Source organism: Chelonoidis abingdonii, chromosome 8, assembly GCF_003597395.2.
Source record: "Chelonoidis abingdonii isolate Lonesome George chromosome 8, CheloAbing_2.0, whole genome shotgun sequence".
NCBI lineage: Eukaryota > Metazoa > Chordata > Testudines > Testudinidae > Chelonoidis > Chelonoidis abingdonii.
In genome coordinates, this window is record NC_133776.1 from 50,272,786 (window position 1) to 50,295,655 (window position 22,870).

The 22,870-nt window shown below is 41.4% G+C and overlaps 1 protein-coding gene across 1 annotated transcript in view; it reads left to right on the top strand.

The window, feature by feature from the left end:
- PCCB (propionyl-CoA carboxylase subunit beta) overlaps nucleotides 1-22,870 on the top strand; it is an 83,292-nt gene that overhangs the window by 24,230 nt on the left and 36,192 nt on the right. The window contains exons 4-7 of the mRNA XM_032778793.2: nucleotides 9,166-9,222; nucleotides 11,170-11,283; nucleotides 16,045-16,155; nucleotides 22,040-22,148. Coding sequence (XP_032634684.2) covers nucleotides 9,166-9,222; nucleotides 11,170-11,283; nucleotides 16,045-16,155; nucleotides 22,040-22,148 — 391 coding nt within the window. The remainder of the gene's footprint in view (nucleotides 1-9,165; nucleotides 9,223-11,169; nucleotides 11,284-16,044; nucleotides 16,156-22,039; nucleotides 22,149-22,870) is intronic.

Consider the following 22,870-nt stretch of genomic DNA (forward strand, 5'->3'; position numbering starts at 1 on the left):
AGTTAATATTGTTCCAACATAACAACAGTGTGTTAATGCACAACATATTCCAACATGTGGCAGCAGGGTAACAGAAATGTTCTAACAGTGTGTAGCAATGGGTGAGGGGGCAAGGAGAGGCTCACAGTGTTGATGATCAACTCCATTGTGTGAGGGATCAGATCAGGAACATGAGTGGTGAGAGTTTGGCCTAGAGGATGTGGAGACTGATGTTTGTAGGGGACAGAGAGCTATGGGAATCTTTCAGGATGAGGGAACTGTTATCACCAGTGGTTAAGAAGGCTTGATGGTGATGCTTTTAACAGACTGGAGATGACTTGAGTTGGGAATTTCATTAATTCATGGTCAAATGATTGAGCAGTGCATGGTGGGCTAGTGGCATGTGCAGGATTTGACACTGATCCTGCCATGGCATCTGTTTGGATGGACCACTAAACCTGCATGGAGCCCTGTCGAAATTAGTGGGGCGCACTATGAATCACTGCAGTCTGTCTGCTCAAATCTGATTACAGGATCAGGCCTTGTGTTTGTTACAGAAGTCATAGCTAGACTTTGGGATTGGGGATGTTCAGACAAACTTGATTGCTTTTCCAGTTAGAATAACAAAATTTGTTAAAGGGACTACAGTAGATGGAATATTTGGATTTTTCCTTGAAAATGTTTTTTTATTTAGGTATAAAATACCAGTTTTTGGCCTCTGAGGTGGTGTTTTGATTTTTTTTTCTCATAGTTTTTGCAGCAGTTCGTAGTGATACTTTCTTCTCAAACTTCATGGCACACCCTCATATCTTGAGATTCTTCAAGGCAGTCCTAAGGAAACCTCGTAAGCAGCATCTTGTCTTAGTGGAATCTATTGTATTAATTTAAATGGAATAAAGGGGCCCAAAGAGACAAAGGTGTTTAACATAGCCCAGTTACTGCCAAACATTAAACAGTGTTAAACAAAGTTCAGGGTTTGGTATACAGAGACCTCAGCCTGCTTTATATCAATGTAAACACACTATTAAATCCTCTTAACCTGTAAACAGTTAAAGCATTTAAAATGTGAAGTATTAAATAAGGCTTTTATTTTAGCAGCATTCCCTTTTCCTTTGGCTGGAGAGTTTTTAGAAAGAAGAAACTCCTTTGTTTGATAATGTCTTAAATGCTATTTAAAATGGTAATAACTGTCCTTTTTGGGCCAAGAGAAGACGTTAGTTGAAATGGGCTTAAGTTGCTGCTACTGCTGTTAAAGTCCAATCTCATTTCCTAAGAAGACCAACCAAGACAAGCACATACAAGAAGGGGGAGAAAAGAGAAGCAAAGATAGAAAATTGCAGCTTTGGTCTCTGGAGTGAGTTTACTCTTGTTTGCAACTTCCTGCTGCAAAAACATAAGCACAGCACATGGTCTTATAAGCCACTCTGAGACCTGACAGACTTGTACCAGCATCAAGCTTTTATTTGCCTCTCTCTGATCACAGGTGTACAGACCCATTTTGGCTCATTGATTTTTTTGGTTCCACACTTTTTTTTGTTTACCAACCATGATCTTAACACAGTCCTTGAATTTATCAGTAGGCCTTTTTATCTGGAATAATGCGGTCTTTTTGTCTCACTTTTGCACCTTTTTCCCATCAGTATTTGTTGTGATAGGTGATTGTGACATTATATGAATTTACACTCACTTTTCACAGTTGAGCTTGCAATTAGGGTGAATTATGTATCCCAAGATAATCCCTCTCTTTTATGAACCAGTTTTCCCTAGGGTCAGACATTGGTTCATAATATTACAATTACAAAAATAAAATCCTGATTTCATTTTAAGCATGTAGAAAAAAGGAAAAGAAAAAGGTACTTACCGTATATACTTGTTCATAAGCTGAATTTTTTTAGTAAAATAGGGAAGCACCAGAAAAGGGAATCGGCTTATGAACTGGTATAGGGAGGGAGAGGTGGGACACAGCCCCTCCCCCCAACAGAGGGAGGAAGGAGAGGCAGCACAGCCAGCAGAGACAGAAGCTAAGAGGTGGGGCCAGAGTCTCTCTGCTTCTGGCCACACTGCTCTCCCTCCAGCCTTCGAAGCAGCTGCAGCTCCAGGGCCATGCCGCTCAGCCCTGCCCCCCAGAGCAGGCTGTGGTGCACCCGCTGAAACATGCTGCAGCCGCGCTGCCCGGTCTGGCCCGCCAGAGCAGGCTGCAGCTGCGCTGCCCAGCCTGCAGGAGCAGCTCCAGCCAGGTCAGAGCCATCCTCCCCTGGCCCTCCTCAGGTAAGGTGGGAAGGGATGGGATGGGGAGAGTGTGGGGGTCCTGGGCTAGGGGTGAGGTCATGTGGGGGGTGATCAGAGGGGTTACTCTCCTCACTTGCAGCTTCTCCCCCGCCAAAAAAATTCCCCACCAGTTGCTGTCCCGGCCTGTCAGGGTAAGCAGCTGGTGTGCTGGGACCAGTAGCCTAGCTGGAGGAGAACTGCCGCTCCCCACTGAGCACATTCCCCAAAAGTGGTGCCTTTTAAATTTTTACACTCACTCCAGCAGTCCAGGTATTTGACGGCAATTCGGTGGCGGGTCCTTCAGCTGCTCTGGGTCTTCGGCGGCGGGTCCCTCAGCCACTCCGGGTCTTCGGCGGCAAGACTTGGGTTTTTCTTTTTTTTGTCTTTTCTTCACTGCTTCAGCATCTTTTTTTAATGTGTTCGCTCCCCCTACTGGTAGAACCTGGCTATGCCACTGGTCGGGACACTAAGTTTACTTAGGTTTACATCATGCCTGCCGATGCTCAAGTTAAACAAACCATCTTGGCCCACCAGTGGCTTATCCTGATGGCTCGGGAGTCAAAGTTTGCTGACTGTGAATTATAGGGTCGGCTTATGAACGGGTTATACAAATTTTCCATTTTTACTTATCCATCTTCAGGGAGTTGACTTATAAAGAAACCAGCTTATGATCGAGTATATACGGTAGTTATATTTTACCATTTGCAAATTTCTTATTCCAGAACTGGGATTTAGAAATTTTACTTGATTAAATATTACAAAAAGTACAGTTAAGACTTTTAAATGTTAACAGAGCTTAAGAGCCTACAACTCACTTTGTCTCTAAAACAAAACTTAAAACTGCTTCTGTTATATGTTTGTAAGATGTTTGAGAACAAACCAGTTCCTATTACTTCCTTGGCTGTACATCCAGGGCAGGTAAAGATGAAACCACTCCCCACGATTTTGTTTTGCATTGCTTACATAGTTATCCCTGTACGTTTACACAAGCTGAAAATTTCATTCCCCTAATGGTTAAAATAGCTTACTCGGAGAACATTTTTAGCCCTGATGACATTTTTAACTAAGAGTGTTGCCTCCTGTAAAAAGAAGCAACAAAATGATTTTCTTTGGAACCACTTTTGCATTCATGAACTATTTGCAACACCCAAAGGTGGTAAAAATTCTCCAGTGTTTTAGTCTGTTACAGACCTTGCCCACCTGTTTCGCCACTATCATTTGTGAGGACAACATGGCCATTGTAGCACTTCAGCCTATTATGGAGATATAACCTGCAACACTAGCACTGTGCTGTGTTAAGTGCACAAAACAGCTACAGTTACTGACATCGAAAACAAAACAGGAAAAAAAATAGCAAATTGCTAAACCACAAAACAGTCAAAAAAAAGGTTTGGTGCTGCAATAGTCCTTGGTTGTGGTGGTTTGAAATTTAATTTACAGTTAATGTAAATGGCATTTTGTTAACAATGGGGAGAAGGAGGGTTACCCATGGAGTTGTTTTAGTAAAGGTCTGCTTTAGCAACTTAATCTTTAATATTTAAAACTTCATTTTTGCCACTTTCTTTCCCTTTTTAAAAATATCTTTTTATTAAACCTTCTAAATTATTACTAACGACAGGAACAACAAACGTGAAAAGAAAAGAAAAAAAACCAAAACAAAACATTTGTTAAAATATTTAAAAAAAACCAAAAAAAAAACCTTAAAACAATTAACAATTTAAAACTTTTTTTTTTAAGTTAAAAACTTTAACAGCTTACTTTGAAGGCTTATTTTAAACAAGTTTAACACATTTAAGGATTTTAAACAAGCTTTTATTTTAAACCAACTCTGAAACCTCTGCTTGTTTGCAAAGGTGCCCCCTTCTCAGCATGTATTTAATCCTTTAGGCTTACCCAAGGGCAGCAAAAATGTTGTATTAATTTAGATGAAATAAAGGGGCCCAAAGAGACAAAGGTGTTAACATAAGCCACTCACTGGCCAGCATTAAAGTGCGTCAAACAAAGTTCAGGGTTTGGTATAAAGAGACCTCAGCCTGCTTATTACCATGGCAAATACACCATTAAATATACTTTTAACAACTGTTTTAAAGTTCAGGTTTTTTAAAACCTTCTAGTGTCCTAAGAAGACAAAATAAGGCGAACATACAAAAGAAAGAGTGAATAGTAAAGATAGAAACTTTGAGCTTCTGTCTCTGGAGTTGTAATCTTGCTGCTGTAAAAACACAGGCACAGCACAGGCTCTTAAAAGCCACCCCAAAACTTCGCAAACTTGAACCAGCATCGAGCTTTTTAGGGCATTGCTTTTAATTGCCTCTTCCAGGTCACAGACCTTCAGCAGTATTTCAAAGTATAGTCTTACTAGACAGAAGAACTAAAGAGAGGGCTAGGAAAGAAGAAAAAATAAGGTGTGAGGGGGGAGAACACATGGAATAGGAAAACAGTTGCACATCCCAGATGGTGTTTGGGATTCAGCTAGAGCTGGTGGAGGTGGCAAAGTCATTTGGATTCCTTTGGACTGGTCAGACACTTTTCAAACTTGGGACAAAAAAAATCCGGAGTCCCAGTAAACGGTGGAGGTGGCAGCCATAATGGTGAAGCTCGCTTCAGTAGCGAGTTTTTCTCCCCAAAGCCTCTTTCTTTTTTAAATAAATAAATAAATAAACCCAAAAGGGGCAAAATATCCTGTTCTCCTCATTATTTTGTCCACCTATTCAACCTGGTTTTCAACACCCATTTTGGCTCATTAATTTTTGGTTGCACACTTTTCTTATTTACCAATCATGGTGTCAACACAGTCCTTGAGTTATATCATGAGGCCTTTTTGTCTGGAGTAATGCAGTCTATCTGTCTCACTTTTGCACCTTTTCCCATCAGCGTTTGTTGTGATGGGTGATTGTGACATCTCGTGAATTTACACTCACTTTTCACAGCTAATCTCACAATTAGGGTAAATTTGTAGGCACAATTATCACAAGAAGTTTTAATCTAGTCATAAAAGCATTGACTAAACCTTGATTGATGTCTGTATTTCACAGTGAAAATAAACTATCACTGTAACAGGCCGGGCCTTCCTTGGGTATCCCCTCGTGACAGGAAGTTGCCCTGCAGGCTTCCCGCCTCAGTCTCTCCCCCAAGGTCCCTCCCAGTACTTCTCCAACACACTCTTGGGCTCAGAACACCTTTGTCATGGGGTAGTTGATTATTATACATGTCTCAAAGACATTAGCAGTGAATTCCCATCTTGTAACTCAGACACCTCTGTCTCAGCAGCTTTTTTCACTCTCAATCTTCCTTTAAACTGAGCGATCCTGGGCTTATCCCCATTGTGCTCTAATGGCGTTCAAATGAAGCAATAACACAACCAATGGCTGCCTGCCCTGGGCTCCATAAGACTCATGTCCCTCCTGGGTTTTTTCCCAGCTCCCTGCCACGCTTCTGGCTCCAGAGTCTCCATCTCGTGCTGTCCATGCCTCCCTGCTTCTGGTCTGTGTCTCATTTTTCCTAGCTCCCAATCCTCCTTATGTAGCTCCTTCTCCCAGGTACTGTCCCTCTATCTAACCAGGACCAGCCAGGGTGCACCTGTTCAGTCACAAGAGGACTGAGACCCTCTCCATTAATGGGGCTCAGTCAACCTGTGATAATTACCTTTAGCCAGAACAGTCATTGCTGTGCAAGCTTGGGCAAGTCACTTCTCTCTGTGCCTCTGTTTTCCCTTTCCCACTTCGTTTGACTTGTCTTATTTAGATTGTAAGCTCTTTGGGGCAGGGGCCATGTCTTGCTATGTGTGTTTACATCTTGCTGTTTCCTAGTGCAATAGGATCCTGATTACAGTTGGAATCTCGAGGTGCTACTGTAATACAGGCATTGATAGTAAAAGAGGAAAAGATACTCTTGTTGAATGAGAGAGAAAATAAAAGCAAGGGAGACACAGTACGTTCATTAATTATTTTTAATGTAAAGTTTAATGGTATAATACACACAAAATAGATGTCTGACATGCGAAAAATTGTATTTTTGAGGAAAATCAAGAGCCTGATTAATAATCAAGGTGGTGAGGAATGGAGATGGGAAAGCAAAATAAAATGGAGGAGGGGAAACACGAGTGGAAATACCCTGGGATGAGGGATGAAGAGTTTACTTTTGCATCATGTCTTGGGGTCTGAAACTCTAGTTATGTCCCTCTGAAACTGACATGCAGGTAGTCATTTTTACTGAACTTTCTAGGCTTGGGGAAACCCTTTCTTCATGAGCAACACAAGTGTGATCCTTGATGCTGTTACAGGGAGTGAAGTCAAAGATGAGATCCTTGCTCAACTCTTCTCTCACACCTAGCAGCAGTATAGGATTGTGCCCGTGATAGTCTGGCTCAGACTGTCTCCATAGCTCAGGTTGGGAGTGGGAAACTGACTAGTTTATGTCAAGTAACACTGCTGCTTCTGCTGGCTGTTGGGAAACACTGTACACAGGAACGGCAGAACTGGAGCAGTCACCTATAGACTTGTCCTGACAGAATTAAAGTTTACTGTTCAGTAGCAACAGTTCACTTCAGGGTGAGGCAAGTTTTCAGGTTGATTTGAGAACTGTTTTCTAGAATGAGGATATCGCTAGAAAGCAGAGGTCAGCCTAGGCTTCATGAATCTCAGAATGCAAGGTCAGATTCTGATCTCACATTAGTTCTAGACCAGAGTAACTGTAACTGAGGCCTGGTCTACACTATGCGTTTAAACCGAATTTAGCAGCGTTAAACCAATTTAACCCTGCACCCGTCCACACAACGAGGCCCTTTATATCGATATAAAGGGCTCTTTAAACCAGTTTCTGTACTCCTCCCCGACGAGAGGAGTAGCGCTGAAATTTGAATTGTTATTACATGTCTAATTAGGGTTAGTGTGGCTGCAAATTGACGGTATTGGCCCCGGGCGGTATCCCAACAGTGCACCGCTGTGACCGCTCTGGAAAGCAATCTGAACTCGGATGCACTGGCCAGGTAACAGGAAAGGCCGAACTTTTGAATTTCATTTCCTGTTTGCCCAGCGTGGAGCTCTGATCAGCACGCGTGGCGATGCAGTCCCAAATCCAAAAAGAGCTCCAGCATGGACCGTACGGGAGATACTGGATCTGATCGCTGTATGGGGAAAAATCTGTTCTATAAAGCTCCATTACAGAAGACGAAATGCCAAAGCATTTGAAAAAGACTCCAAGCTATGATACAGAGTCCACAGCACAGTGCTGTGTGACAAGCGTAACGGAAAGCCAAAGAATCAAATGGGCACTCATGGAGGGAGCGGGTACTGAGGACTCCAGCTATCCCACAGTCTCCGAAAAGCATTTGAATTCTTGGCTGAGCTCCCAATGCCTGTAGGGTCAAACACATTGTCGGGGTGGTCAGGGTATATCTCGTCAATTTACCCTCCTCTCCCCTGTGAAAGAAAAGGGAAAACAATCGGTGCTTACTTTTTCGGCGTCACCCGTACCTGCCTCTACTGCATCCTGCTGGTCAGACCGTGGTGCGCAGCACTGAACAGCAGCATCTTCTCCCCTCCCTTCCCCGTGGCAGAGCAGTACAGTGCAGAAGACTGGTAGGCCATCCTTCGTCATCATTCATGAGTGCTCCTGGCTGGCCTCAGGTGAGGTTCGGCCGGGGGCGCTTGGGTAAAATAGGAAATGATACTGGTCATTCCTGGCAGATGGTACAGAACGCTGGTAACCGTCTCATCCCTAGCAACTCTCTTTCATGTCTAAAGAAAGATTCTGTACTGCTGGACTATCATAGCAGCGGGATGCTGGTCTCCTCTCCGCACGCGTTTAATGTCCTGCTGGCTATCAGTAGAAGCTGGAGCTTGCCTCCCCCTCATTTTATCTCAACTAAAAGTCAGTGTTCTTATTCCTGCATTCTTTATTACTTCATCACACAAATGGGGGGACACTGCAACGGTAAGCCGCAGGAGGTTTGGGAGGGGAAGCAACGGGTGGGGTGTTGAGGGCACGCCCTAGAATGGGATGCGCTTCATCATTTCTGCAGGATCGCACGGAAGCAAGCTGTGCTCTGATACATCTGGTTCTCTAGTACACTCGCCTCATAATTCTAGAGGACTGACTCTATTTTTAGATACAATTGAAGAAGGAATGACCCGGGAGTCATTCCCATTTTGTCTTTGCGCCCCAGCCGACCTTCCCAAACAAAAAGCGAAGTCAGCCAGGACACCCATGACGCGGCAGACAGTACAGAACTGACTGATAGGCCATCATCTCATCAGCCAATTTACAATGGCATGCCGGACGGTACAGAACGACTGTATATTCTCGTCTCTGCTATCTTTGCAAAGGCATATGAATGCTGGCTGTGTAGCGCTACTGTGTACCGCTCGGTCAGCAGCATCCAGTACGCCACGTGACAGTGACAAAAGGCAAAATGGTTGCCATGCTATGGCGTCTGCCAGGACAATCCAGGGAAAAAGGGCGCAAAATGATTGTCTGCTGTTGCTTTCACGGAGGAAAGAATGAGTGACGACATTTACCCAGAATCACCCGCGACACTGTTTTTGCACCATCATGCATTGGGATCTCAACCCAGAATTCCAATGGGCAGGGGAGACTGCGGGAACTATGGGATAGCTGCGGGATAGCTATCCACAGTGCAACGGTCCGGAAATCGACGCTAGCCTCGGTACATGGACGCACACCACCGAATTAATGTGCTTAGTCTGGCCGCGTGCACTCGACTTCATACAATCTGTTTTACAAAACCAGTTTATGTAAAATCGGAATAATCCCATAGTGTAGACATACCGTGAGAAAGAGGATCAGGTCTAAGTGTATGACCCCAACACTATCTTGAAAAGACTAACACAAGGATATAATTTTATTTGGCAATTAAACTGTTTCTAGGTGCAATTTTAAAATTTGTTTTTCTTCCAGGATTTTACTGTATTTGGAGGGAGTTTGTCCGGTGCTCACGCCCAAAAGATTTGTAAGGTAAACATTTTAAAGGAGAAAAGAGTAAGTTGCCAGTGCCTCTCTGGCAATATGTTGTGCTACTGCCTTGAGTAACCAGATCTGAGAATGGCTTGGACCAGGGTGGATAAAAATCAATGTTTAAAAAAATAAATAAAAGATGGACTTGTTTATTTAAATTGGATTTTTGATAGGTTTTTTTCTTCAAAAAGAATTTTATCTAAAGATAGTTTTAATTAAGATACATTACAGCCCAAAGATATCTCATCATGGAATAGGGAATATAAATTCTAATTCTATAGTATGAGACAATATATTCAGGTAATGTTTAAGAAAAGTTTTGTAAATGAGTTCCAATAGTTCATGGATTAGGTATCCAATTTTATGGAGTTTCACAAGCTTCTGTATAGATTATTTAGGTTAATCTTTCTATCTGCCCAATGGGACTCAATGCTCAATCTAGAAGATACCATCAGAGATGCTTAGTTTTGCAGTTCTCAAACTGTGGATTTGTGTCTTGAGGTAACATGCTTGTTAACAGCAAAAATGTTTTAAAATAAATAAATAATATATAGAGGTGAGAAATAACAGACCTAAACTCTATTGTCCGTCTGCAAATTTGTGTACACAGAGTCAATCCCTTACCTCTCTCTAAAAGTGCAAAGTTTCAAAAGGTTAAGTGAATAGAAGATTGTTGGGGGCAGAATAGATCTGGAGAAGGAACAGAAATCTGGAGATAAATGTGAGAAGCGAGGGATATATGCTTGTTTTGTTAAAATATTATATGTTTGCTGTTGAAGAAAAAAATCCAGAACACATAACATTGTTTTAGTTAAATAAAGCAATTTAAATGTTTGTCTGGTGATGTTCTCCTCCTAATACAGCATGGCAAGAAAATCCTCCAAATATCAATGATTAACCTGTTGAATTGGAGATAGTTCATCTTTCAGTGACTTCATAAATATCTGCTTCAATTACCTTTGGTAAATGAAATAACCAAACAATCATTCATTTTCTGATATAGCTGTAAAACTAATCTGAAAAGTTTTCAAAATAAATCACTGTTTAAAAATGTATAGTGTGTACCTTCTAAAAATGAAACCTACATCTATCTCTGAGTTGTAAAGAATATGTATTACGGTTATAACAACCAAAAAGAATGCACTTTTATGTTGAAAACCATGATTAAATCAAGTCTTCCTGACTAGTGATTTAAATCATGGTTTAAATCAATTTAATTTAAATCAAATCCACCCTGGCTTGGACTCTGCTTTATGTTGTTAACAAGTTGAAAGTTGCTGTCACTGCTTTGGGGATCATCTGGCCCAGAAGAATACATCACTGCTCTTATTCAGCTGTTGCCATTTTCTATGTTTGTACATTATTTCTTTTCCTGGTCAGTTCCTAATATACTTTAAATTTATTATTCACTTCTCCCTTGTGCGTGTTTACAACTTGGGGTCTGATTACGTGATAGTGCCATATTCATTGCATAGGCTGAGCAGCGAACACTGCAAGGCATTGTGTACATAGAAGATAAGGCAGGGCGTTCATGCATTCAGCCCGGGTTGGATGATGCACTGTAAGGCAGGGGACCCTCACGAAACACTGAGGATAAAAATATTGAACCACTGACTCACTGAATATGAACCATTTAACTTGCATACAGAACGAGACCAAAGATTGTAACTGATCATATAATTTAATACTATGATAATCCATACACCAAAGGGCAGAGTTAAGCTTACACAAGCGACTTTAATTGTGACATTCCTTGACTTTTGGGCAGTTCCCTTTGTAACTTCATAATTTTTGTGTGGAATATGTAGTGATTTTATTTTGTTGGAGGTTTTGGTGGGGCAGATGCACAATAGTAAGTTTAATTTACCTCGGGTGATGTTCAGCTTGAGCTGGGCTGGTAGTGATTGTTCATCTTGTCTAATCAGCAGTTTGTGTCTTTATCTCCAGATCATGGATCAGGCTGTCATGGTTGGGGCTCCTGTAATTGGGTTGAATGACTCTGGAGGAGCCCGTATCCAGGAAGGAGTAGAGTCTTTGGCTGGCTATGCTGATATCTTCTTGGTAAGTGGCCTATTAGATGAGATCTACTGATGAAAAACACTATATAAGATTTATTATTATTATACAATGGATTTTTAAATGAGAAGAAAGGAAGGAACAATTTACTAAATATAATATACCTTCTGAGTCATATTAAGGTCTAAATTCCCATGTATATGCTGGAATGTAGGTCAGAAAAGCAGAACTTTCTTTAAATGAGACTTACTCCTGGAACTCTGCTCCCTTGTATGATACAGGAGAAGCTAGCCTAGCTGTTAAGGTTTTGTTCCTAGTTTGGCAGTGCATGACACTCCCTAATCATCATTGTGCACATCCTCACCTCTGACTTGGAATCTAGTCAGTTTCTTCTTGTTCATAGTTATTGAATACAAACCTGGCAAAGAGCATCTTGTAGCAGACACTCTTTCAAGCGTCTCTGTAAACGGTAAAAGCAAAGAGATGCAGGAAGAGACATTCTACAATATATTAGAACCAAGAGGAAGACCAAGGTCAGGGTAGGCACCTTACTCAATGAGGGGGGGAAACAATAACAGAAAATGTGAAAATCTAAATGATTTTTTCGTTTGTTTTTACCAAAAAAGTTAGGAGTGATTTGACATCTAACAATGAATGCCAGTGAAAATGAGGTAGGATCAGAGGCTAAAATAGGGAAAGAACAAGTTAAAAATTACATAGACAGGTTAGATGTCTTCACTTCACCAAGATTTGATAAATACATCCAAGAATACTCAAGGAGCTGACTGAGATGATATTTAAGCCATTAGCAATTATCTTTGAAAAGTCATGGAAGACTGGAGAGATTTCAGAGGACTGGAAAAGGCCAAATATAGTACCAATCTATAAAGAGGGGAATAAGGACAACCTGGGAAATTATAGATCAGTCAGCTTAACTTCAGTACCTAGAAAGATAATGGAGCAAATAATCAAGCAATCAATTTGCAGACTCCTCGAAGATACTCAGATGATAAGAATCATAGAATATTAGGGTTGGAAGGGACCTCAGGAGGTCATCTAGTCCAGTCCCTTGCTCAAAGCAGGACCAATTCCCAGACAGATTTTTACCCCAGTTCCCTAAATGGCCCCCACAAGGACTGAACTCACAACCCTGGGATTAGCAGGCTAATGCTCAAACCACTGAGCTATCTCACGCCCCATGGGATGGATTTGTCAAGAACAAATCATATCAAACCAACCTAACAGCTTTTTTTGACAGGGTAACAAGCCTTTCTGGATTAGGGGAAGAAGTAGATGTTGTTGTGTATCTTGACTTTAGTAAGGCTTCTGTTGCTGTCTCGCATGACCCTCTCATAAATAAACTAGGAAAATACTACCTAGATGGAGCTACTGTTAGGTGGGTGCATAACTGATTGGAAGACTGTTCCCAGAGAGTATCATCAGTTGTTCACAGTCAAGCTGTAAGGGCATATCAAGTGGGGTCCCACAGGTATCAGTCCTGGGCAGGGCTGGCTCCAGGGGTTTTGCTACCCCAAGCAGCGCGCGCGTGCAAAAAAAAAAAAGCCACGATCTGCGGCAATTCAGCGGGAGGTCCTTCACTCTGACCGGGAGTGAGGGACCCTCCATCAAATTGCCACCGGATACCTGGACTGGCCGCCCCAAGCACCTGCTTGCTAAACTGGTGCCTGGAGCCGGCCCTGGTCCTGGGTCCAATTTTGTTCATCTAAATCTTCATCAGTGATTTAGATAATGGCATGGAGAGTACACTTATAAAGTTTGCGGACGATACCAAGCTAGGAGGGGTTGCAAGTGCTTTGGGGGTTAGGATTAAAATTCAAAATGAACTGGACAAACTGGAGAAATGGTCTGAAGTAAATAGGATGAAATTCAGTAAGGACAGATGGGAAATGACTGCATAGGAAGAAGTACTGCAGAAGAGGATCTGGGTGTCATAGTGGATCACAAGCTAAATATGAGTCAACAGTATAACACGGTCACAAAATAAAAAAAGCAAACGTCATTCTGGGATCTATCAGCAGGAGTGTTGCAAGAAAGACACAAGTAATTCTTCTTCTCTACTCAGTACCACTTACGCCTCAACTGGAGTATTGTGTCCAGTTCTGGGCGTCACATTTCAGGAAAGATGTGGACAAATTGGATTAAGTCCAGAGGAGAACAACGAAAATGATTAAAGATCTAGAAAACATAACCTATGAGGGAAGATTAAAAAAAATTGAGTTTATTTAGTCTGGAAAAGAGAAGACTGAGAGGGGACATAACAGTTTTCAGGTACATAAAAGGTTGTTACATGGAGGAGGGAAAATAATTGTTTTCTTAATCTCTGAGAATAGGACAAGAAGCAATGGGCAGCAAGGGAGATTTAGGTTGGACATTAGGAAAAACTTCCTAACTGTCAGGGTGGTTAAGCACTGGAATGAATTGCCTATGGAGATTGTGGAATCTCCATCACTGGAAATTTTTAAGGGCAGGCTAGACAAACACCTGTCATGAATGTTCTAGATAATACTTAGTACTGCCATGAGTGCAAGAGCCTGGACTAGATGACCTCTCGAGATCCCTTCCAGTTCTACAATTCTATAAGAGGATTTTTTAAAGTAAATATGATGCAAGTACTGCCCGCATCTGAAAATACCTGACAAGTCCAAATGAGAAACACGAAATACACCTTGAGAGAGTACCTCTTTATATTCAGTGGTACTACTCAGTAACAGACTCAAAAGTTTGCGGACGATACCAAGCTAGGAGGGGTTGCAAGTGCTTTGGAGGATAGGATTAAAATTCTTCAACAAAAAAACTTCAAAAACAGATTCCAACGTGAAACTTCAGAACTGGAATTAATTTGCAAACCGGATACCATCATATTAGGCCTGAATAAAGACCGGGAGTGGTTGAGTCACAAAATCTAAACCTAATTTCCGCAATACTAATTTCCCCCTACTGTTACTCGCACCTTCTTGTCAACTGTCTGAAATGGGCCACTCTCATTACCACTTCAAAAGTTATTTTTCCTCCCTTGGTATCCTGCTGTTAATTGTCTCATTAGACCAACCTCACACTTGGTAAGGCAACTCCCATCTTTTCATGTATTTATACCTGCTCCTGTATTTTCCACTCCGTGCATCTGATGAAGTGGGTTCTAGCACACAAAAGCTTATGCCCAAATAAATGTGTTAGTCTCTGAGGTGCCACAAGGGCTTCTCGTTGTTTTTAGTGGTATCTGAGTTGAACATGAAACCATTAAATGTACCACCACTATAGAAATGAAATTGCTATGTACCATCGAACCAGATACCACTGAACATAAAATTACTATCAAGATGAAATTACTGCATACAATGGGATTCTCTAGAAAGAACAGCTTGTCATAACACAATTCAACATGAGATTGCAAATACTAATCGTAATCCACAGTGCTCATCTGAGTATTGAAAAGTGTAAGAGCAGCTCATGATGTGTCCTATTCTGGATAGGCATGAATGCTGCCATCAACAATAAGTTATCAGTGTTAAATCCATGATCAGTACAGGAATTTGAATGTAACTAAAAACCACTGACATGCTGAGATTCCTGATTGCCCTGGGTCAAGGGTTGGTGCACATCTCTATTTCTAAGACTAGAAGAATTGCCATTGGTGGGAAAGGCTCTGCCAACTCCCCACTGCTGTAACCCTTCTCCTTCAGGGGGAATGACTCTGTTATCTCCCCTCTGCTGTAGTATTTCCTCACCACAGAGAAAGACTTGCTGCAAGGGAAAGGTTCTGGATAGGGGGAGGCTGCGGGGAAATGGCTCTGGCAATGGAGAACTGCTGAAGCCTTTCCCTTCTGCCTCCCCCTTGCCAGAGCTCTTCACTGACACACGGTAGTGTGGATGCAGCCTTCTTTTCACTGCAGCATATAGCCACAAATACCCTACACTCTGCTGATAGTGCTGTGTAGTGTTGACGTAGCCTTAGAGTGGCAGAATTCAGTGTGTCCTCTTTTTTTAAATTTTTACTCCTTTTCCTGTTACCTGCAGCTACAGCCTGGCCCACCCACATACATACATTGCTTTCCACTGTCTACTGCCACCATACCCCACCCAATATAACCCACTCATCCAGCCCTTCAATAGATTTACTATCAGATAGGAGCCCTGCTTTGAAAGGCCTCATACAGTGTGTCAGAGCTGGGCCTCCTCCTGCAGACCTCGTATGCCCATTCGATTTTAGGCTTTTAGTGCTCATGCAAAAAATGAGAAATGTGGAAACCCAAGGGTTTCTGCTGAAAGTGTTTCAGCAGAGCCCAGCTAGTGCCCCATACCAATATGAAAATATTGATGATGCTTTTTGAGGAGGTGACAAGTTTTGGTTTATGTGGTGGAGGGATTGATGCCAGTACAGTGGTAGTGCAGGGAGAGGTTGTCAGCGGGGGAAGGTTGCTAGTGACTAAAACAGCTGGTCCTATAGTATAGTGAAGGGTTGAGCTTTGTCCAGAATACAGGTATGTGGATCCTGCATGCCAAGAAGACAGAATTAAAAGAAAGGATGGCACAGAAAACTCTTTAGCCGTTCCTCACATCCAGAAAAGCTGTCTGCATTCTCCCTTTTCATTTCTTTACTGTAAAATTTAGTGTATTTGAGAAAATATATGTTCCTCTCCTGCCTGTCATTGGGTATTCTTGTGGAATCTTTCTAAATCTTATGTCTTGCTTTTTCCTTCCCTTTGACATGTGACTATTAGAAGCTTTTTCAGGGATTTATGAATCAAGAGACTTTTATTATAATTGGTTGCTTCTTTTCTCTTGCAGAGAAATGTTCTGTGCTCAGGAGTAGTCCCACAGATCTCCCTCATCATGGGTCCCTGTGCTGGTGGAGCAGTCTATTCGCCTGCTTTAACAGATTTCACATTCATGGTGAAGGTAAGTGTGACCCTAAGAATCCCTCAGTGCCAACTGGTAAAGGGTTCACTGTTCTGTAACAGAAACTCCTAACAAGCCTGACAAATTCACTACACCTAGCACACTGCTTTCATAATATTTGTCCATAAAGACTGTCATGTGAGGTCTTTAATAAAAGCCACAATCACACAGGTCATTAATAGCATTGTGAAATGTATGTACAAATACTGTGTAAGAAGAGATGTGTGTGTTGAAAAAAACTATAAAATATGTTCCTCAATGTCTGAATCAAGGCATAGCTGACAAACAGGTTTCTGCCAGACAAAGGATATATTCACCTGTCTGCCCTGTTTCATGTGTAAATTAAGCATTGTAAGCCAACACAATGGAAGCCCCAATTGCATACAATGTCATCATGAGGATGTGAAGTCACTATGCAGTCAGCAAACCAGTGAATAAACCACAAAGGTTGTCTTGACCAGGGGACAAACAATAACCTTGAGAGGGAAAGACAAAAAGACGCCCATTTGTCCTGCACCTGAGAAAGTAATCAGTTTGATTACAATCATGAAAATGGGATCCCAACCAGCCTTAGTTGGAAATGCTGCAAGCAAGTTTTGGGTGAGATTCATAGATTTTAAGGCCAAAGGGACCTTTGTGATCACCTAGTCTGACCTCGTGTATAGCACAGGCCATAAAACTTCCCTGAAATAATTCCTAGAGCAGATGTTTTAGATAAACATCCAGTTTTCATTTAAAAATTGTTAGTGATGGAGAATCCACCATGACCTTTGGTAAATTGTTCCCGTGATTAATTACTGTCAACTTAAAAAATATACTACTTGTTTCCAATCTGAATTTCTCTAGCTTCAACTTCCAGTCATTGGATCGTGTTAGATCTTTCTCTGCTAGACTAAAGAGCCTGTCATGAAATATTTATTCTTCATGTAGATATAGACTGTAATCAAGTCTTCTTCACCTTCTCTTTGTTGAGCTAAATAGATCGAGCTCCTTGAGTCTATCATTAGAAGGCATGTTTTCTAATCCTTTAATCATCTCATGGGTCTTCTCTGAAGCTTCTCCAGTTTATCAATATCCTTCTTGAATTGTGGACACCTGAATTAGACAGAGTATTCCAGCAGTGAACCAGTCCAAATACAGAGATGAATAGGAGTAGAAAGATTATTTTAAGTTTTCCTTGTTTGTTTCCCAAGGCCTTATTAGGTGTTTGGGTCACAGCATCACAGTGGGAACTCATGTTCAGCTGATTATCCACCAGGACCTCCATATCTGTTTGAGTCACTTCTTCCCAGGATAGCATCCCCCATCTATAAGTAAGTGTGGCCTGTAGTCTTTGTTCCTAAATATATATACAGTAAAACCTCAGAGTCACAAACTGAACCAGTCAACCACACACCTCATTTGGAACCGGAAGCACACAATCAGGCAGCAGTAGAGACCAAAAAAAAAAAAAAATAATACAGTACTGTGTTAAATGTAAACTACTAAAAAAAATAAAAAAATAAAAGGATTAAATTAAAAAAAATATATTTGACAAGGAAATGAAACTATTCCTGCACTTGTTTGATTTTAAAATAAGATGGTTAAAAACAGCATTTTTCTTCTGAATAGTAAAGTTTCAATGCTGTATTAAGTCAATGTTCAGTTGTAAACTTTTGAAAAAATAACTGTAACGTTTTGTTCAGAATTAAACATTTCAGAGTATGACCAACCTCCATACCCGAGGTGCTCATAACTCTGAGGTTCTACTGTATATTCATATTTAGCTATAATAAAATGCATATTGTTTGCTTGCGCCCAGTTTACCAAGCGATCCAGATGAAACTCTGTCAGTGACCTGTCCTCTTCATTATTTACCACTCCCCCAATTTCTGTCTCATCTGTAAACTTCATCAGTGAATATTTTCTTCCAGTTCATTGATTAAAAATGTTAAATAGAGTAGTACCAAGGACTAGTCCTTATGGGACCCCATTGAAAACATACCCTGATTGATGACAGTTCCCCATTTACAATTAAATTTTGAGATCTATCAATTAATCAGTTTATAATCATTTTAATGTGTACCATGTTCATTTTTTAATCAAAATGCCATGCAGTACCTAGTCAAATGCCTTGCAGAAAGCTAAGTATATTACATCAATGCTGTTATCTTTATCAACCAAACATGTAACCTCATTTAAAAAAAAAATGTCAAGTTAGTGTGACAGGATCTGTTTTCTGTAAGCCCAGTTGATTTGCATTAATTACATTACCCTTCTTTGGTTCACCAGTCATCAAGATGAGACTGCTTTTGGACAGATGGTCAGCATGTTAAAATTTAGTCTCTAAAAAGCATGTATTGATTTCGTTTTATAAGTCATCCTTCTGCTTCCAGTATACTTATGAACTCATAAATCATAGCCTTTTGTGACAAACTTAGATTTATAGTGAAAGAGCTGTGATGCTATACGGGAGCTGATTGTCAGTGAATCAAACAACCTGGTGTGTACACTGTCCCCTATGAATAGCAAACCTGGTATTTCTGTGAGTAGCCACTGATGGGCTGGATATCACAGGGGAATGTTTCAAAGGAGATCAGGGAGTGGGATGCACCTACTGTTAACCTGCAAAGAAAAGTGAGGTATAGCATTGCCCTGAGGACATTGCTTGGGTGGCTAGCAGGCTGTTGTCAGGCAGCTGACACCCAGTTATGCACCATCAAGTCTCACGCTGGAGGCAGAGGGGTAACAAAGTTATTCACAGTTTTGGGCACCCCAAAAGACCAACGCAGTGAGAATGCAGCATCTGTTGATAACATGGAGCAATCTCATCTAGATTTAGAATCATGGATGTCCTTTCATCTTTGGAACCCTTAGGAAATAGAATCCCCTACAGAAACTTCATTCATATAAGAGCTGTTAGCAATGGCCTTATGCCATATTTTAAATAAAGAACACTAATATTTTCCCCAAAAAGCAGTTTTATGCTTATTTTTTGCATTGGAAATATACTATCTTCCTTGGGTCTGTTGGATGTAGATTGAGAGCTTTTGCAGCCCTTAAATAAAGGGGTTGGGATGCTGAATCTTAGACAAAGAAAGTTTTTTCTCTCAAATAGTTGTTTTTCCCCCTAAAATAGCTATATAATTCAGAGATTTAAACAGTCTAAATAACAATAATTTCCCCTCTCAATCAGTTGTACCAATTCTTCTAAGGGAAACAAGTCCTGAGTATTTTTACATTTAAAAAAAAACAAGAAGGAACTTTTCAAAAACTTCCAAGTTTCCATTATATACAGTAACTCCTCACTTAACATCGTCCCAGTTAACATCGTTTCGTTGCTGATCTATTCAAGAACAATGTTGCACATTGTTCCTTATAATGTATTTGGCTGCCTGCTTTGTCCATTGTTTGCAGGATTCTCTGGAAGAGCAGCCCTTCCTCGTGGGGGCTTGGAACCAGGGTGGGCCAGCAGCCCCCCATCAGCTCCCCTAAGTTCCCTATAAGTAGGTGTGTAGGCAGTTCAGGTGACCCTCCTCCCACTGCCTTGCTTCTCCCCTCCTCTGCCTTGGAGCTGCTCCCGGGAGCCTCCTGCTTGCTGTGCGGTGGGAGGGGTGCTGATGTCAGGGTGTCCTCCTCCCCCTGCTCCTATACCCCATCTCCACAGAGGAGGAGAGGGGGACATGAGAGGGCTCGGGAGGGAGGGAGCTTGCTGGAAGCTGCTGCTGTGTCTGAAGTAAGTTGCTGATCTACTTAAAAGGGCAGCATACTTAAAGGAGAAATGCTCATCTGCGTGCGTGTGTGTGTGTGTGTGTCTGTCTGTCTGTCTCTCTCACACACACACACACCAACCCCCACCCCCGCGTGGAAAGTCTGCAGCTGTGCATACGCCATCAGGAGGGAGGGAGGGAGTGGCACACTCCAGTGGGAAAGCATGGGTTCATCAATATTCAGTTTCCTCAGGTAAGTGTTTGCAGCCACTGCTGTGTGTCTGTTGTGTTTCCTCCCTCCTGCCTCAGTCCATGATGCCTTGTAGAGTGTGAGGCTACATTAACAACAACGTCTTAACCCTTGAGGGCTCAGCCAAGTGCTAGTTCATCATTTAGCAGTATAGCATTCCCTAGGAAATATCCCACCTTCTTCTACCCTCTGATTCCACCACCTCAACCAAACTTCACAATCATCATTGCTGTGTACAGTATTAATTTGTTTGTTTAAAATTGTTTAAAACTTATACTGAATATGTATATAATGTCTTTTGTCTGGTGAAAAAAAATTCCCTGGAACCTAACCCCCCTATTTACATTAATTCTTATGGGGAAATTGGATTTGCTTAACATCATTTTGCTTAAAGTAGCATTTTTCAGGAACATAACTATAACATTAAGTGAGGAGTTACTGTATTACAAAAAGGCAAAAAAAGGCACAAATCTCATATGACTCGATGGCACTGAAATCAGACCTGCCTTTGAGAGTAATCACGGCCTCCCAGTTGGATTCTGAAGATCTGATCCATCTCCTTTTTTCAGGGACTGCTTGATGTGGAATCTTCCCAGGCTGGTGGCAACTCACTGAGTGAAGCAAGGCCAGGGAAGAGACAACTATTTGGGTGGGGTCTGTTGGGGCTGGGTTTCAGGAGATGGGGAAGGGGAGAGATCTCCCAAGCTTCCCTCAGTGTTTCCAGAAGCAGAATTTTGGCCCTGTAAAGGGCTGCAGACAGACACTTGTTATGGGAGTTGATTACATCTAAGATCACTAGTAACTAAAAGATATTAAAGAAAAAAATGTACCATATATACTCAATCATAAGCTGGTTCGTTTATACGCCGACCGCCGCAAAATGGATAAGTAAAAATGGAAAAATTTTATAACCCGTTCACAAACCGACTCTATAATTCAAGGGTCAGCAAACTTTGGCTCCCGCTGGTGGGCCAAGATGGTTTGTTTACCTTGAGCATCCGCAAGCACGGAGGTAAACCTAAGTAAACAAAGTGCCTCGGCACGCCAGCTGCTTACCCTGATGGGCCAGGACAGCAACTAGTCGGGAAATTTTGGTGGAGGGGAGAAGCTGGGAGTCAGGGGAGTAACCCCTGTGACCACCCGCCACATGACGCTGTCCCTAGCCCAAGACCCCCACACTCTCCCCATCCCATCCCTTCCCACCTTATCTGGGGAGGGCCAGGACCATGTCCATTCTGTTGGTGTGCTTTGCACATTTGACTATACAAGAGACGTATTGAAGCTGGCTATACACGTACACAATTAGGCAGTTTTCCTAGTTGAAACTTTTGTGTGGCTTGCACAGAAAACGCAGGTATTTTACTGTTCCAAAATCTAGTCTATTACTGACAAGGTTTTCTTTTGCTTAGTTTGAGATATAAAATCATTGCACTGTTGATGCAATTGTGTGTAAACCAGAATGAACTTTTGTCCCAAATTTATTTTTCTGCATAAGTTGAGAAAGAAATTGTGTAGACAGGTCAATAAATCAAAAATAAAAGATGTGAGGAAATGCCAAAACTGTAGAGGCACTGAAAAGCCTTTGGATTAGGTTTGGGTTTTGTTTTTCACTTAAAGCCAGGGATTCAGTCTCAGGCTTCATTCTCTGTCTTTAATGAAGAATGCAGAGGACCCTATCCAAATTAACAACACACAATCTGTGGGAAATTATTACGTTTTCTGGGGCTTTTCAATTAAATATATTGCTTAATTAATCTTGACTCTAAAAAAAAAAACAAAAAACAGAGACCTTGAAGAAATTTCTTTTGTTTCACCTTTTTTCATATCCCTTTAGGGAAAGTGCGAGAGAAGAGGAAAATCACCCCTTTTTTTTTTTTTTTTTTTTAAATAATCAGTGAAGTGCTGTTGCAGCTTGGAACTCACACTTCGCAATCTACTTTTTCAGGACACATCCTATCTTTTCATCACTGGCCCTGATGTAGTCAAGTCGGTTACCAATGAAGATGTTACCCAGGAACAGCTTGGGGGAGCAAAGACACACACTGCAGTATCAGGTGAGAGCTGATTATTTTACTTAGTTAGCATATGATCCAGTTTTCCAAACTGAACGAATCAGCAGTAGATGTTAGTAGATGTTAGAACTACTTTTTCTCACTAGGGTCCTCCATGTGAAATTCTTCATTAAAGGTTATGGGGTTTGGGGTATTGGATTTTGGGCACTGAATAGCAGTAGTTATTTTTGCACTTTGTAGTATATCCATGGAATAACAACTACTAAACAACTAACAACTACTAACTACTAACAACTACTAAACTTCTCCAAACTACTAAACATCATCTGCAAATTTGACACCATCAGCTCTGGACTAAACAAAGACTGTGAATGGCTTGCCAATTACAGCACCAGTTTCTCCTCCCTTGGTTTTCACACCTCTACTGCTAGAACAGGGCCTCACCCTCCCTGATTGAACTAACCTCGTTTTCTCTAGCTTGCTTGCTAGCATATATATACCTGCCCCTGGAAATTTCCACTACCTGCGTCTGAAGAAGTGGGTATTCACCCACGAAAGCTCACGCTCCAAAACGTCTGTTAGTCTATAAGGTGCCACAGGATTCTCTGCTGCAACTACTAAACATGCATTGAAGGTTTTAAGCAAGAATAATATGATCCTTTCACACATGAGGGGGAGTTCATATATATTTTCAAGTCTTTTAAGTCATTTTAACTCAAGATTATAGAGTGTTTTACTGCATTATGGTAACAAATCTGTGGCTG